The sequence below is a fragment of the Podarcis gaigeae genome, assembly GCF_964106915.1.
Source record: "Podarcis gaigeae genome assembly, chromosome: Z".
NCBI classification, from domain to species: domain Eukaryota; kingdom Metazoa; phylum Chordata; class Lepidosauria; order Squamata; family Lacertidae; genus Podarcis; species Podarcis gaigeae.
In genome coordinates this window covers 32,203,652-32,216,989 of record NC_139691.1, presented here as the reverse complement: position 1 = coordinate 32,216,989, position 13,338 = coordinate 32,203,652, and the positions used below count along the sequence as shown (strand labels likewise).

At 45.4% G+C, this 13,338-nt stretch overlaps 1 protein-coding gene across 1 annotated transcript; it reads right to left on the bottom strand.

The window, feature by feature from the left end:
• Window positions 1–401: 401 nt before the first annotated feature.
• Window positions 402–12,693, bottom strand: LOC310836773 (transmembrane protein 47-like). Its single transcript, XM_083722633.1, has 3 exons — window positions 12,248–12,693; window positions 2,867–3,007; window positions 402–1,132 (listed from the first exon to the last, which is right to left on the bottom strand). The coding sequence occupies exons 1-3, from the start codon at window positions 12,450–12,452 to the stop codon at window positions 951–953; spliced, it is 528 nt and encodes a 175-aa protein (XP_083578759.1). The 5' UTR covers window positions 12,453–12,693; the 3' UTR covers window positions 402–950.
• Between the last annotated feature and the right edge of the window lie 645 nt (window positions 12,694–13,338).

Sequence of the window (13,338 nt, the reverse complement as noted above, 5' to 3'; positions counted from 1 at the left end):
TGTCCTATTTTTGTGTGTGTGTGTGTTTTCTCAAAGAGGCAAAGAAGTTGAATGGTGCTGTCCTGGTGGATTTGCTGGCCACCCCCATCTCTCTTCAATGTGATTTATTTATTTAGCATTTCCTTTATTCTGCACCTTTTTCTTGTTGCCAGCAAATTATCTCTCAGAGGCAGCTTCACTCCTGGACCTTCAGCTTCCTTCCCAGTTTCTCATCCATTGTGCAAGTAACATAAGTTTCCTTACCGATTTCAATCAATCTGATGTGACTTTTTCCACCTACACTGATACCTCCCCACCAGCCCTGACCTTTTCAACTCCATTCTCTGCACAAGTCCCTCCCAGGAATGCTGAGCTGTTCAAAGCTTTCACATACATACAACACAAAATATGCACCATGGCAATCTCATTTTAATAGGTTGGTTTATTCAACTCTGCAGCTACACAAACCCACACACTTTCTGCACAGAGCAGGGACCGAGATCACCACCAGCAAAACAGTCTCTGTGCACTTCTGGTTTCCCAGGATCAAGTGGATTTACTACTGATACGTTTACAGATCCAGTTGACTTCACCCTATGCTCCCCCACCTGTCTCCTGCACCATGTGAAAGGGTGTGTGCTAAGCACCTCAAAGTAAAGGCAACCAAGTTCTACTTCAACACAGGGGGGTGTTCTCTTTAAAAATAAAGACGTTTCCAGCATAGAATAACAGAAACAAGCAAAAGATCTCAAGCTAGTTATTCTGTGGAGAAGTATGGCTCTTGTATAGTTTTTTGTTCTCTGCATCTTCATTTTTCAAGGCGTCTGCCAGCATCTTGCCAAGATGAGGTGCACATCTGGAAGGGCCAAGTGTGCCAATCCACCACTCCTTTCCCCATTTCATCTCTCTCCTCCTGTCTACCAGTATGGTCCCAGCAGTCTGATAATCCAGTCCAGCTCCATCTGCCTGCCTCAGTAGTATGCATCTTCATACAAATCTGTGCGTAAGCAGTAAAGGATGGCAGCACCCAGCATGAAGACGGCAGATCCCCAGCCTAAGCCGTAGCCCCAGTTGAACTCGTGGTAGCTCTTCAGCATGCTGCTGTCGATGAATTTGATGGGGTAGAGGATTAAGGCACAGACATGCAGAACCACTAGACCAATCCAACAAAGAAAAAAGGTCTGTTAGAAGAAAAGAAGGAAAATACACTTGTTCCATGGAGACACTGGGGAGATCAGGAACAACTGATCTCCAAGTCTGCCACATTCTTGCTTCTGTGTTTACCAACTGGTCTCAACATCTATCTTAAGACAAGGTCATTAACCTTTAAAGCCCTATACAACTTAGGACCCTCATACCTACAGGACCGCCTCTCCTGGTATGTCCTACTGTATGTCCTCTGGTATGTCCCCCTTACGGTCTTCAAATAAAAATATATTGGAGATCCCGGGCCACAGGGAGATTAGCCTGGCCTCAACCAGAGCCAGGGCTTTTTCAGCCGTGGCCCCAATCTGGTGTAACACTCTGTCACAAGAGACTAGGGCCCTGCTGGATGTGACATCTTTCCGCAGGGCCTGCAAGGTAAAGCTGTTCCACCAGGCCTTTGGCCAAGCACAGTCTGTCCCCCTCTCTCCTTCTGTAATCCACATAGAACTCCAGCCCAATGGTTGCCATTAATTTGATCCCGGATTTCAGAATGTATTATAATTAATTGACTGTGTGATTTTACGTACACTGTGCTATTTTTACTTGTTGTTAGCCGCTCTGAGCCCAGCTTTGGCCGGGGAGGGCGGAATATAATAATAATAATAATAATAATAATAATAATAATAATAATAATAATAATAATAAATAAAATAAAATAAAATAAAATAAAATAAAATAAAATAAAATAATAATGTCAAATCTCGGTCCCCAAACGCCTCTGTTCTGGAACATTTTGGCTCCCAACCAAAAACATTTTTTGGAAGCCGAACATCCGACGAGCTTCCGGAATGGATTACATTCGACAACCGAGGTTTGACTGCATCTGCACTATACATTTAAAGCATCATGATGCTTCTTTAAAAGTCATTGCTTTCCCAAAGAATCCTGGGAACGGCCACCCATGGCTCCTTTTGTGAGGAGGAAGGATGGGATATAAAGTCAATAAATAATAATAAGCAATAAGCTTGTTAAAGGTGCTGACAACTTTTCCCACAACAGAGCTACCAATCTCAGAGTTCCCTAGGAAGAGGGATTGATTGATTGTTAATCCACTCTGGGAAATGTAGCTTTGTGAGGGAATAGGGGCTGTCTAATTATTCTCAGCACCCTTAACAAACTACAGTCCCCAGGATTCTATTAGGGAAGTCAAGGCGGTTTAAAGTGGCATGATAGGGCTTTAAATGCCTATTGTAGATTTGGCCCAAGTTCATCTGGAGTAAAAATGGAAAGGACAGCCATTGGCAATTAGCTAGGCCTTATCTATAGGTCCATTGTTCATGCTGCTTGGGTATCGGAAAGGGCATATTAGGCAAGCCCATCAAGAACTTGCAAGGTATTATTTTGAAAGAAGCAAAAAGACAATTGCAAAGAAATGGAGTGAATGGAAGGGGTTTTAAACTATAATGACCGTGCTTGAACATTGCAACAAAGCATAACATATATGGCTCCCACTTCACTCCTGGCCCAGCAGAAAAAGCAGTGAGCCCTGATATTTAGCCAATTTCTGATTTTAACTTTTCTATATGGTTTTTATTGTGTGGTTTTATGTACAATTGTTGTAAACCACTCTGGTTTTATTTATTTTTATGAACAGCGGTATATAAATACATTTCAAATAAATAAATAAAAGCAGCATAGAAATGAACTGATGTTACAAAAGCAGAGGTTAAAGGATACGTACCAGCAACAAAAAGGAGGATGGCAACAACCCGGTAATAGCGCTTATAGATCCCCAGGCAGAAGGAAGTCAGAGACAGGAGGAATGACAGCAGAGTAATGGTGGCTGCCGTCAGGATTAACACCAAAGCAGCTATTTGCCAGTCTGTAGGAAGGGAAGGGGGCGGGATAAGGAACAATTGTGAAAAAGACTCTCAAAGCACTATCAACAGACATGAGGGTCTTGTTTAGTCACCAAGAAACCTGGTGACATACACATATGCTGTTTTAGATCAGAGTTTGTCAGCTCAAGGACCACACTTCCACATGGGACACATGCCTGTCTGTGGTGGGTGGGGCCGGGGTGGACGTGAGCAGAGGAATACAATAAATGTGAATTTTGCCTTTGTGTGGTAGGCTGGTTTCTACACACAATCACAAACCCCATGCTGTCCTCCATTCCAGCAAGCAAAAGGCATGGTCAGTGTTCAAGGACACATTCCAGCTATACAAAAACACTTGAGGAGTTTATAATAAAATTGTTTAAAAGGATGGGCAGAGCAGGGCTGGTGAGGTGTGTGTGGCCTGGTAAGAACTTGAGGGCCAAAAGGGTAGGTAGGCTGCCATTGAACCCTGGGCCTCCATCTCTGTTTTCCATCTCTGTTTTAGAGCCCGCAAAGCAAAAATCCCCAAGGAAGAGGGATGGATTGTTAAACGATGCTGGAAATTCTGGGTGTGTGATCGGAATAGCGGTCTTCTCTTGGCACTCTTAACAAACTAGTTCCCAGGATTCCTTGGAATGTTTATAAAATTGTGTGAGACTGCTTTAAATGTATAGATGGGGCCTGTCTCAGCAAAAAAAAACAACCAATTCAGTGGCACCTTAAGGCAGACTTCCTCAAACTCGGCCCTCCAGATGTTTTGAGACTACAATTCCCATCATCCCTGACTAGCTAGGGATCATGGGAGTTGCAGGCCAAAAACATCTGAAGGGCTTAGTTTGAGGAAGCCTGCCTTAAGGTCTAACTTACGCACCTTACTAATTTTTAGGGCTCTATTGTTTCTGCACAAGTGTAGCCATCAGTCCTTGAGAATCCACTTACTCAACCCAGTTGCTGAACACAGCTTTCCATCAGCTGCACAGACTCTGGCTCTATCTTGGCTGGATATACAAATTCGGCTGTTCATGTGTATAGACATTTACTCTATAGCTCTGCCAAGGTATACTCCTCCTCCTCTCTGCATAGGTGCTTCTCTTTTGGCTGAGTAATTACTGGCACTCACAGCCTGATCATTGGAAACTGAGGGAATGAATGCTTATTCTAACAGAAATAAGAGCTGAATTTCCAGCCAAGTTGCCTACTTGATGCATAAATCATTTATCCTGTGATAAAAAGTGAGAAAGGCAGAGCCTACAGACTTGTCTAGTCATGGAAATGTGAAGTTGTATTTCTCACCTCCAAACCTAACGCAGAGTATCCCCAAGGGCCCCCACCCCATTATTTTGTATTTATTGAGGACATAGATCACTCAGGTCTCTAACCATCTGGGGTCCTCTATGACCATCCCAGTATTGGCCATGAGAGCTAAAAAAAGGAGGAAACCAGGTTTGGAAAGACCTTCAATGCAGGGGGGTATACCGTAAGTGAAGCATCAGCTTCCCTGCTTCTAAGATTCCCAGAGCTATTTGGCTGGCTGCTATTTGCAAACAAATGGCAGGGCTAGACATAAAATCACAAAAAAGATGGGGCAAGCTTGTTTTCTTCTGCTTCAGAGGGTAGGCCTCAAACCAATGGCTTCAAGTTACAAGAAAGGAGACTACGACTAAACATAAGGAAGAACTTTCTGACAGAAGGAGCTGTCCACTGCTGGAGCAATCTCCTTCCAAAAGTGGTGGGCTCTCCTTCCTTGGAGGTTTTTAAGCAGAGGCTGGATGGCCATCTGTCATGTGTGATCTAGTCGAGATTCATGCATTGCAGGGGGTTGGACTAGATGACCCTCAAGGTCCCTTCCAACTCTAAAAGTTCCATGAGCATATTACTGTGAACATCCAGCAAGCATCCAGCAAGACTCTTCTATGTTCTTATTTCCCTGAGCCTGAAAGGGCAGCATACTCTGGGCCTTTGGCTGCTGGGAGGTTGCCACACCAAGCAGACAGAGCCATAGATCAGTGGACCATCTACTTCAGTATTGTCTACACAGACTGGCAGCAGCTCTCCAGGGTTTGGAGCGGAGGGCCTTCCCAATATGTCAATGCTGCAGAACTGAACCTGGGCCTGAACCTCTGCCATCGAACTGTGTTTCCTCCCAAAATGCTTTGTATGCAGAAGGTCACGGGTTCAGTCCACAGCATCTCCAGGTAGAACTGGAAATTTCTGCTATTGAAACCCTGGAGAATTGCGGGCAGTCAGTGCAAACAATACTGAGTTCTACAGACCAGCAGATTGACTTGGTATAAGGGAGTTTCCTATATTCCTGCCTCCCTTGGCAAGCAGAAGACCAAATTGGCCCTATCCTTCACAGATACAGGAGCAGTAGCTGCGGGATACTCTCTCCCTCTGCTCTCCTCCACTCTGCTTCAACTACCAATTTTTCTGGAACTGCTGTGGTGATGGAGATAGCATACTCTGTCCCCATTCATCACCAGCGAGAGGAGTATATCTGTGTGTGAATATTGGTTTTTAAATATTATTACAACCTGTCATCTGTAAGCCACATTGAAAATCATTTGATTGCAAGGTGTGGATATACATAAATAAAACCAACCACACCTTGCAATATATATTTATATGATTTGTCAGGAGGTGAGCTTGCATAGCTAGCACAGTGTGGTGCTGTGCATGTACGAATTAGGAAAAAATAAGGCATAGGCTTCAGCTTCAGGGGAATCCCACTTAAACAAACTAAGTACCGTAAGTAAAACAACTCCAAATTCCTAGCCCCTGTGACTGTGGAAGCCACATTGAAAGCATGCAAACAAATACCTGCTGATTCTCAGAGGGCAGATTGAATAAGACCCAGAGGGCAGTTCTTCAGAACCCTGCACAGCTGCTTACTGCCCTCCCCAGTAAGAAATGCAAAATTATGCAAATTAAGGAACTTTGCCTATCTCTGCTTGCATATGCACACGTGATTTATAGAGACCACAGGAAAGGTCAGTGGAATCAAACAATACATGCAGCTTCAGTCAGCATCAGTCACCTATACCAGGAATATATTTAACTTTCTTCCATAGTATAATGGCACATCTTCAGCATAAGCAACAAGACAAGGGAGAGGCAGCATAAGGGGAAGTTGATATAACAGCTTTCTAAGCAGATACATGGATAAAGCATATCCTGGAATGGGAATGGTTCTGAACCGGGTTGGCACAGCAGAAAGCAGCTAGTGAATCATCTGGAATCACAGGCCCTTGTACTATCTGCCTATTGTGACAACAAAGGACTGGTTTCCAGTTCCTATTAATCAGCAGTTAATTGTGACCAAGTCAAATGCAGCAGCAAGAGGTCTGTTTAACTTTAGGGACATCTGTGGGGCAAGGAGAAAGGGGCCTCCTTTTTGAAGGATGACCCGGCTAAATTCCCACAATGTTTCCACCCAGCTCTTCTCCACAGCTTTTAAAATAATGGCTGTCCAGGTGTGCAGTTTGGTAAACTGTGACTCTAGAGCAGGCTTCCTGAACCTGGATGCTTTGAACTACAGTTTCCATCACCCCTGACCATGCTGGTTGGGGCTGATGGGAGTTGTGGTCCCAGCAATCTATGGAACAGAGTCAGATTAAGACCTTTAGAGGCCTTCCAACATGATGAGGCCCCAAACTGGGATGCCCTTCTTCCCGACCATACTCCCATGCAAGCCACATGACCTGCATGAGATCATGGAGCCCAAAAGATGTACTTTTCTGGGGCTATGATCATGCATCCACACAAGCAGTGCCAGATTTACATATAAGCTAAACAAGCTATAGCTTAGGGCCCCACTCTCTCAGGGGGCCCCAAAAAAATTAAAGGAAAAAAATGTTTGCATTATTAAGTTTGTTAAGAATAAAAAATCATTATAAATTAGAGCTCAATAATTATTTCACTATTAATATACTTCTTAATTGTGTTTCAGTTCAACAATTACTTTGATAAAATACATATTTTGTTATGTGCAGATGGCTTTAGATCCCTATTAGATCCATAAATTACCATATAGCATATATTCAGCACAAAAAACAGCGACAATTTGTTGTTGACAAAGGACAATGGACATATAAAGGGCCCCATTACCTTCAGTAGCTTAGGGCCTCATCAAACCTAAATCCGTCCCTGCACACGAAATCACAGCCTCAATAAAGCACTTTTTCGGGGTGAGATCATGGCACTCCAAATGGCCACTATGCTCTCATGGAAGAAAATGGGATGTTCTAGTTTTTCCAGGACACTTGCGAAGAATGGTACACTATAAGTACATGCTTACTGTGTCTACTGGATAATCCAGTACTGAACTGGGGGGCACCAGGCTGGGGGACGCTGCTCTAGAGTCTAGACATCCTGGTCTTGTGGCAGAAAGGGGGTGGGCAACTGTCTGACATCCTCCCCCGCCCCTTTACATGCTGATGTGTATTATATTGTTCAGAGTGTCGCAAGCAAACCCAGCTGCTGTCAGGGGCGCTGGACTTCTGCTCAAAGGCCTTCCTATGACTACTTCCTGCAGGTGCTAAGAATGTCAAACTATTCACTTCCCCAACAATGAGATGCTGGGCAGGACAGACCATGAGGCTATCAGTAGACAAGACTGCCTTTGCAACTATGGTCACATCCACACCATCCATTTAATGCATATGACTTCTCCCAAAGAATCCCCAAAGGGGGCTGCAGTGTGCTAAGGGCACAGGGAACTGTAGCTCTGTGAGGGGTAAAACTACAGCTCTCATTGTTCTTTTGGGAAAGCTTTAATGCAGGGGTCAGCAACCTTTTTCAGCCGTGGGCCGGTCCACCGTCCCTCAGACCATGTGGGGGGCCGGACTATATTTTGGAAAAAATAATAATGAACGAATTCCTATGCCCCACAAATAACCCAGAGATGCATTTTAAATAAAAGCACACATTCTACTCCTGTAAAAACACACTGATTCCTGGACTGTCCGCAGGTCGGATTGAGAAGGCAATTGGGCCACATCTGGCCCCCAGGCCTTAGGTTGCCTACCTCTGCTTTAATGGATGGTGTGGATGCAACCCAAGGAAGGCAACTGACAGCTGCTTCAATGTTTACGTGACATCCCCTGCACTACTTTCACCACTACCCACACCCCAATTTCGAACCAGACTTACTGAGCATGCTCCAGTATGTGTTTCTAGTAGGACTGCAGCTCTTAGGAACTGTCAGCCCAGGACTTAGAAAAACAAAAACAGAACCATACAGAGCAACTGAGTCACCACTGCTCACCATCCTGTTCCTGGCACAGCTGGGAGGACTCAGAGGTTCCGCCGCCAGCTGTGAGGCATCCCTGCATGCATCAGGCCCTAACTGATCCAAGATCCACAGAAGAGCTTTCCGGATAAACAGAACAATTTTCACCATGCCAGAAGTGGTTTAGAGAACAGGGTGGCCTTTGCCTCCATGGGAAAGGCAGCTACACTTTGGATGCCAAAGGGAGAGAGAGGAGCTTTCTCATCGAAGATGGATGGAAATGCTAGATTTAAAAATAAAGTGAAATTTTTATTTGTTTAGCTGAAGGCCTGCTGTAGGGACAAGGAACCAAGCATAGGGAATCATGATTTGATCTAGGCGTTTGGGCTTCACCCCCCCTGTGGGATTTGAATTCAAGTAGCTAGAGGGGAATTCTCAAACCTGAATCAGGCGTGGGGGCCATTCGGCCTTCCAAATGTGCCTCAGCAACAACTCCAGTCAGCCCTTGCAAGCATGGCCAAAGGCCAGAGATGACAGCTGTTTTCAGCAACATCTGGAGGGCTGCAGGTTCCCCAGACAAGTCATACATCCCTACTGAATACCTTCACTGTTCCAGCTCCACCAGCACCCTCAGCTGCCAGCCCTTGCTCTCTTTCTCAAGCTGCTTGTATTTTTGTCTCAGGAGGAGACTGGAAAAGTCGGTTTCCCAGTTCTAACTTGCAGCAGAGAAAAAGGAGACCTTTTTTATTATAGAAGCTTGAATTGAAGAATCTCTACATGGAACAAAAATGGACCTAACTGCTGCAAATTTGGATGGGTGTGTAGGATTACAGGTGTCTGCAGGATTATTATTTTTCTGGCAGAGGGCAGGGTTGTTAAAAGCTACAAATAAACAAACACATGCAACTGAAAGGTAGGAGCATGCAGGTTTCTCATAGAACAGAAGAAAAGTACCTGCACATTTTCCTCATATCACAGGTCCTACAAATGCTAGAAGCTCTCTTTTTAAACTGAATGCTGTGGAATCTAGGGATCACGCTTCATCCAAGGCAAGGGCAACTGACCTCTCTGTCACCTCATCCACCCTTCCTTCATGGGGACTCACAATCTGAGTTCACCCAAACCCCTCTTCTATGAAGTCTCCCACTCCTCAAGCTGAACGGGAGAGCAGAAGACAGTGAAGGACTCTAGCCAGTAAGCAGGTGGTCAGCAGAAGAGCCTGACAATAAATCACAGGTTTGAGCTCCGGAGTGCAGCCTGGATAGCAAATGCCACACATCTGTTACTCTCTTTGCGAAGACTAAAGAGCCTTTACACCCGAGACAAATGTCAAACTCTTCTCTCCTCCTCTCCACCTACCCCCCCCCCCCGCAGCCATTTCCAATTTGTAGGCTTGAATTGTTGCAAAAAGAAAAGAAAATTGCCTTTGCAAGGAGTTCCCCAGCTGCCTCCCCCAGCACCTGTTGCATTTCTGATTATTGTGTCTCAGGCTCTACTGCCAAAACAAAAGAGGAAAATCAAATGGCAGCGCTTGTTCAATAGGTAATTGGCCCTGTTGTGCCATTAGGTGGTAACCCCCGTGCTATAAACTAGGGAGAAGGTGGTAGCAGCAAGCTACTTTTAGAGAATCTGAAAAAATTAAGAGGCTCACACTTAACCTTGAGGTATTCACTGACCTTGAAACTTACACTGAGGCAGCAAGCAGGTCTCACTTCCACCCCCTTCACCTGATGAAAAGGCCACAACCCTTTCTAGGAAATCTACTGCCTTACCGACCACCATTCATGCCTCCCTAACTGGAAGCTAGGCTGCTGTCGTGTATGTACCCGGGACTCCCCTTGAGGCCCGCTTGCAAATTTCTGAAGATTAATTAGCTGGCAGGGCAGCTCCCAATGGAGGTTGACTTGGATGTGATACCAGAGCACTCTTTATTGCAGCCTCCAATAACTCATGCTGTGTAGTGGAACCCAGGTTCAAATCTCTATTCCCTTAGGACAGTCACTCTATTTCTGCACAGCCTACCTTACAACAGTGATGAAGGAGAGAAAAAGAAGGGGGGGTGTGCAGGCTGCTTTTAAAAATAAACAGTTGTTCCAAGATCCCTGCTTTGCAGCCCTCTGTGCTTTCCTGAAAATATATTTTTTTTAATAGAAAAACAGAAGTAAGACATTTGCAACAGAACAAGAGGCCATGCCCCAAAGAGTTACATCTGCCAGCAGTCAAAATCCCTGGACACTGATGCAGTGGGAACTTCTTTACAGTCTTGGCAAACCAGATTTACTTACACCAGGCAAGTCCTCCTTTTAATCCAAACCCTTCTGCTGAGTGAGCCTATTGTACTGTACTAATGCATACACAGCCCAAAACCCTGCAGCTTCATCTGAACTTAGGGCCTTCCAGACTGGTGTTTTTTGGGGGAGGGTGTATTCCATAACATGTCACTGGCGCAGTAATAATACATTTAGTTCCACTTTATTAGTGATCTTGTGATGCTTCCTCACTGTTTCTGCACTACTGCCATCTGCAAGGGCAGCTTGCACCATAGCTGACAGAGAGCAGGCCAACTACCTATTCCCCTCCCCCCCCCCAAAAAAAAGAAGGGGAAAAAAACATTTATGGTATGAAAAGTTACAGGATTTCAGCAGGATGCTATGTGATGTGCACTGATTGGAAACAAAGCAGTATGTTCACCCCAAAACTTCTGCTAGCACAAACAGTACTGAAAGCAGAACTGAATATGACCACCCTGATACCACCATGAGCATGTTACCATTATGACTTACTTTACCGGTATGTCAAAATCAATGCTGCTTCAGGAATGGTCACTGCAATTATTTTATATATACTGTATTTCGGCTGCAATCCCATGTAAACTTACCTGAGGGGTAAGTCTTGTGTGCTTACTTCTGAGAGGTTACATTTAGGATCACACTCTCAGTGGTGCACAAACCTTCTTTATGACAAATTTCATACAGCTGCTGACCTGGTCCACCCAACAAAAAAGTTTGTTGTCCATTGCAGACATTTTGGCTTCAGTACCAAGCTAGCTTCCTTTCCCCCCCTTACAGACCCTCATCCCTGTTTGATTTAACATCTGATCTGCTCAACAACCTTCTTTGCTGGTGGCCACCCCTAGACACAGCTCTGGTCTCCTGCAGAAGAGAACACACCCACACCCAACATCTGTCGATTGGAGAGATTGTCTCACACAGCCTAATGGTAGCACTGGCCCTGTATTTCCCTCTGACTCCACCGCTTATGTTTTATGCATGCATATGGAGTGCGGCTGGAGCAGATTGCAAGTCTTAAAATACACACAAACAAACCCACACATATAGGCACATAGGAATCTGCCTTACACCAATCCATTGGTCAATCTTGCTCAGTACTGTCCACACTGACTGGCAGCAGCTTTCCAGGCAAGACTCTCTTCCACCTCCAGCTGAAGATTCTTAGGAATAAACTTGGGGTGCTCTGCTTTCAAGTTGGATGCTCTACCACTGTGCTGAAGACAGCAGGTGCCTGAGATCACACTAACCCTCCCCCCCCCCCATCCAACACCCTGGCCTGCTGGATGTTGTGCATCTATATGACCTTTTGGATGCTGCTGGAACACAATTCCCATTCTCCCTGGCTATGCTGGCTGGGACTTGTAGTCCAACAGTATCAGGGAGGGGGGCACATGTTCTCCCATCTGTTCAATGCAGAAAGCTGCCTTACACCAATTCAGACCACTGGTCCGCTCAGCTCAGCATCTTCTGCCCTAGTATTCTTCAAGATAACACTCCATGCAGTTCATAAAAGTATATTCTAGTTCTCAGGAGCTGATGGCATTAAACTCCCATTTGGTGGGATGAGACAGGATTTCGATTTTGGCAAATGCCTTAAAAAATAAATACAGCAATACTTTGCCCACCCACCCCGTCTTTTCCCAGGCGCAACCAAGTCTCTTTGCTGCCCGACTCTTCGTGCATGTTTCCAGCATTTCTAACTCTCCCCGGGGGCCCCTTACCAGTCTGGAGGGTGGAGCTGCACTCCCAAACACCATCCCGGGCTTGCATACAAGACACCCATAGGGAGCGGGAGTAGCGCTCCGACGTGACCCAGGCAGGGCTCAGAAGGGCCGCCACGTCTAGGGCGAGAGCGATGAAGGCGCACAGCAGGGCTATCAGTTTGAAAGGGCGGAGCAGGAAGCCATCCTCATCTGCGGTTGACATCCCCACGAACTGCTTTGGCACGCGTGAGAAACCGTCGGCAGACGCTAAGAGAGATGCGGGACAGGATTAGGAAGAAGGCGCCGGTCGGCTGGATGTCTGTCTCCGAGAGCGCACCGATATCTGCGGCAGCTATTAGCTCTGCAAAGCTTTGGAAAAACGTAGGAGGAGGAATAGCCCACCCGGGACTCTCGGTCTTGGCTAGACTCTGCAAAGTTTGCAAAGCAGCGGCCCTGCGTGTCCCTCCCAGCCCCAGATCCCACCCGTTTGACCCCGCCCCTGGCACTGTCCGGCGGCGGGGGGAAGCTCTCCGGATCCTAGAGGCAGCTGGACTTCCCTGGACGATGAAGCTAGGGCTGGCTGTCTCTCTGCACCAAACTGACTTTTTCTTTTCTCCCTCTATCAAAGACACCTGTTCCGTTAACAGCTGCATGGCAGGCTGGAATCATAAGCAAGCTCTTCGCGCGCCCTGATTATCCGTGCAAAGAAGACTAGACCCGATTAATTTCTACCTGTCCTAACAGGAGGGGGCGTGGAGAGTGCGGAGAGTAGCAATCCACACTGGAAGGCAGAAGCTGCTCGCCCCTCTTTTGTATAGTTTCCGAGCTCAGAACCCGTCTATTTAGCAAAGGGTACCTTGACTTGTATTTTTTTAAAAAGAATGTTTATTAAAGTTTACAATAATAATACAATAAAAAGAAAAAAGAGAAATAAAAAATAAAAAATAAAAAATAACAAAAATACAAAAATAAAAATATTTAAAAAACACATAAGGTTTCCAATGCTTATTTTCATTAACTTATTTCCCAGACCTCCTCATACCTCCCTTTTTTGTATTCCAGTTCAAATTGTTAGTTCAGCAAATCCTTATCAATAAATTTTAACCTGT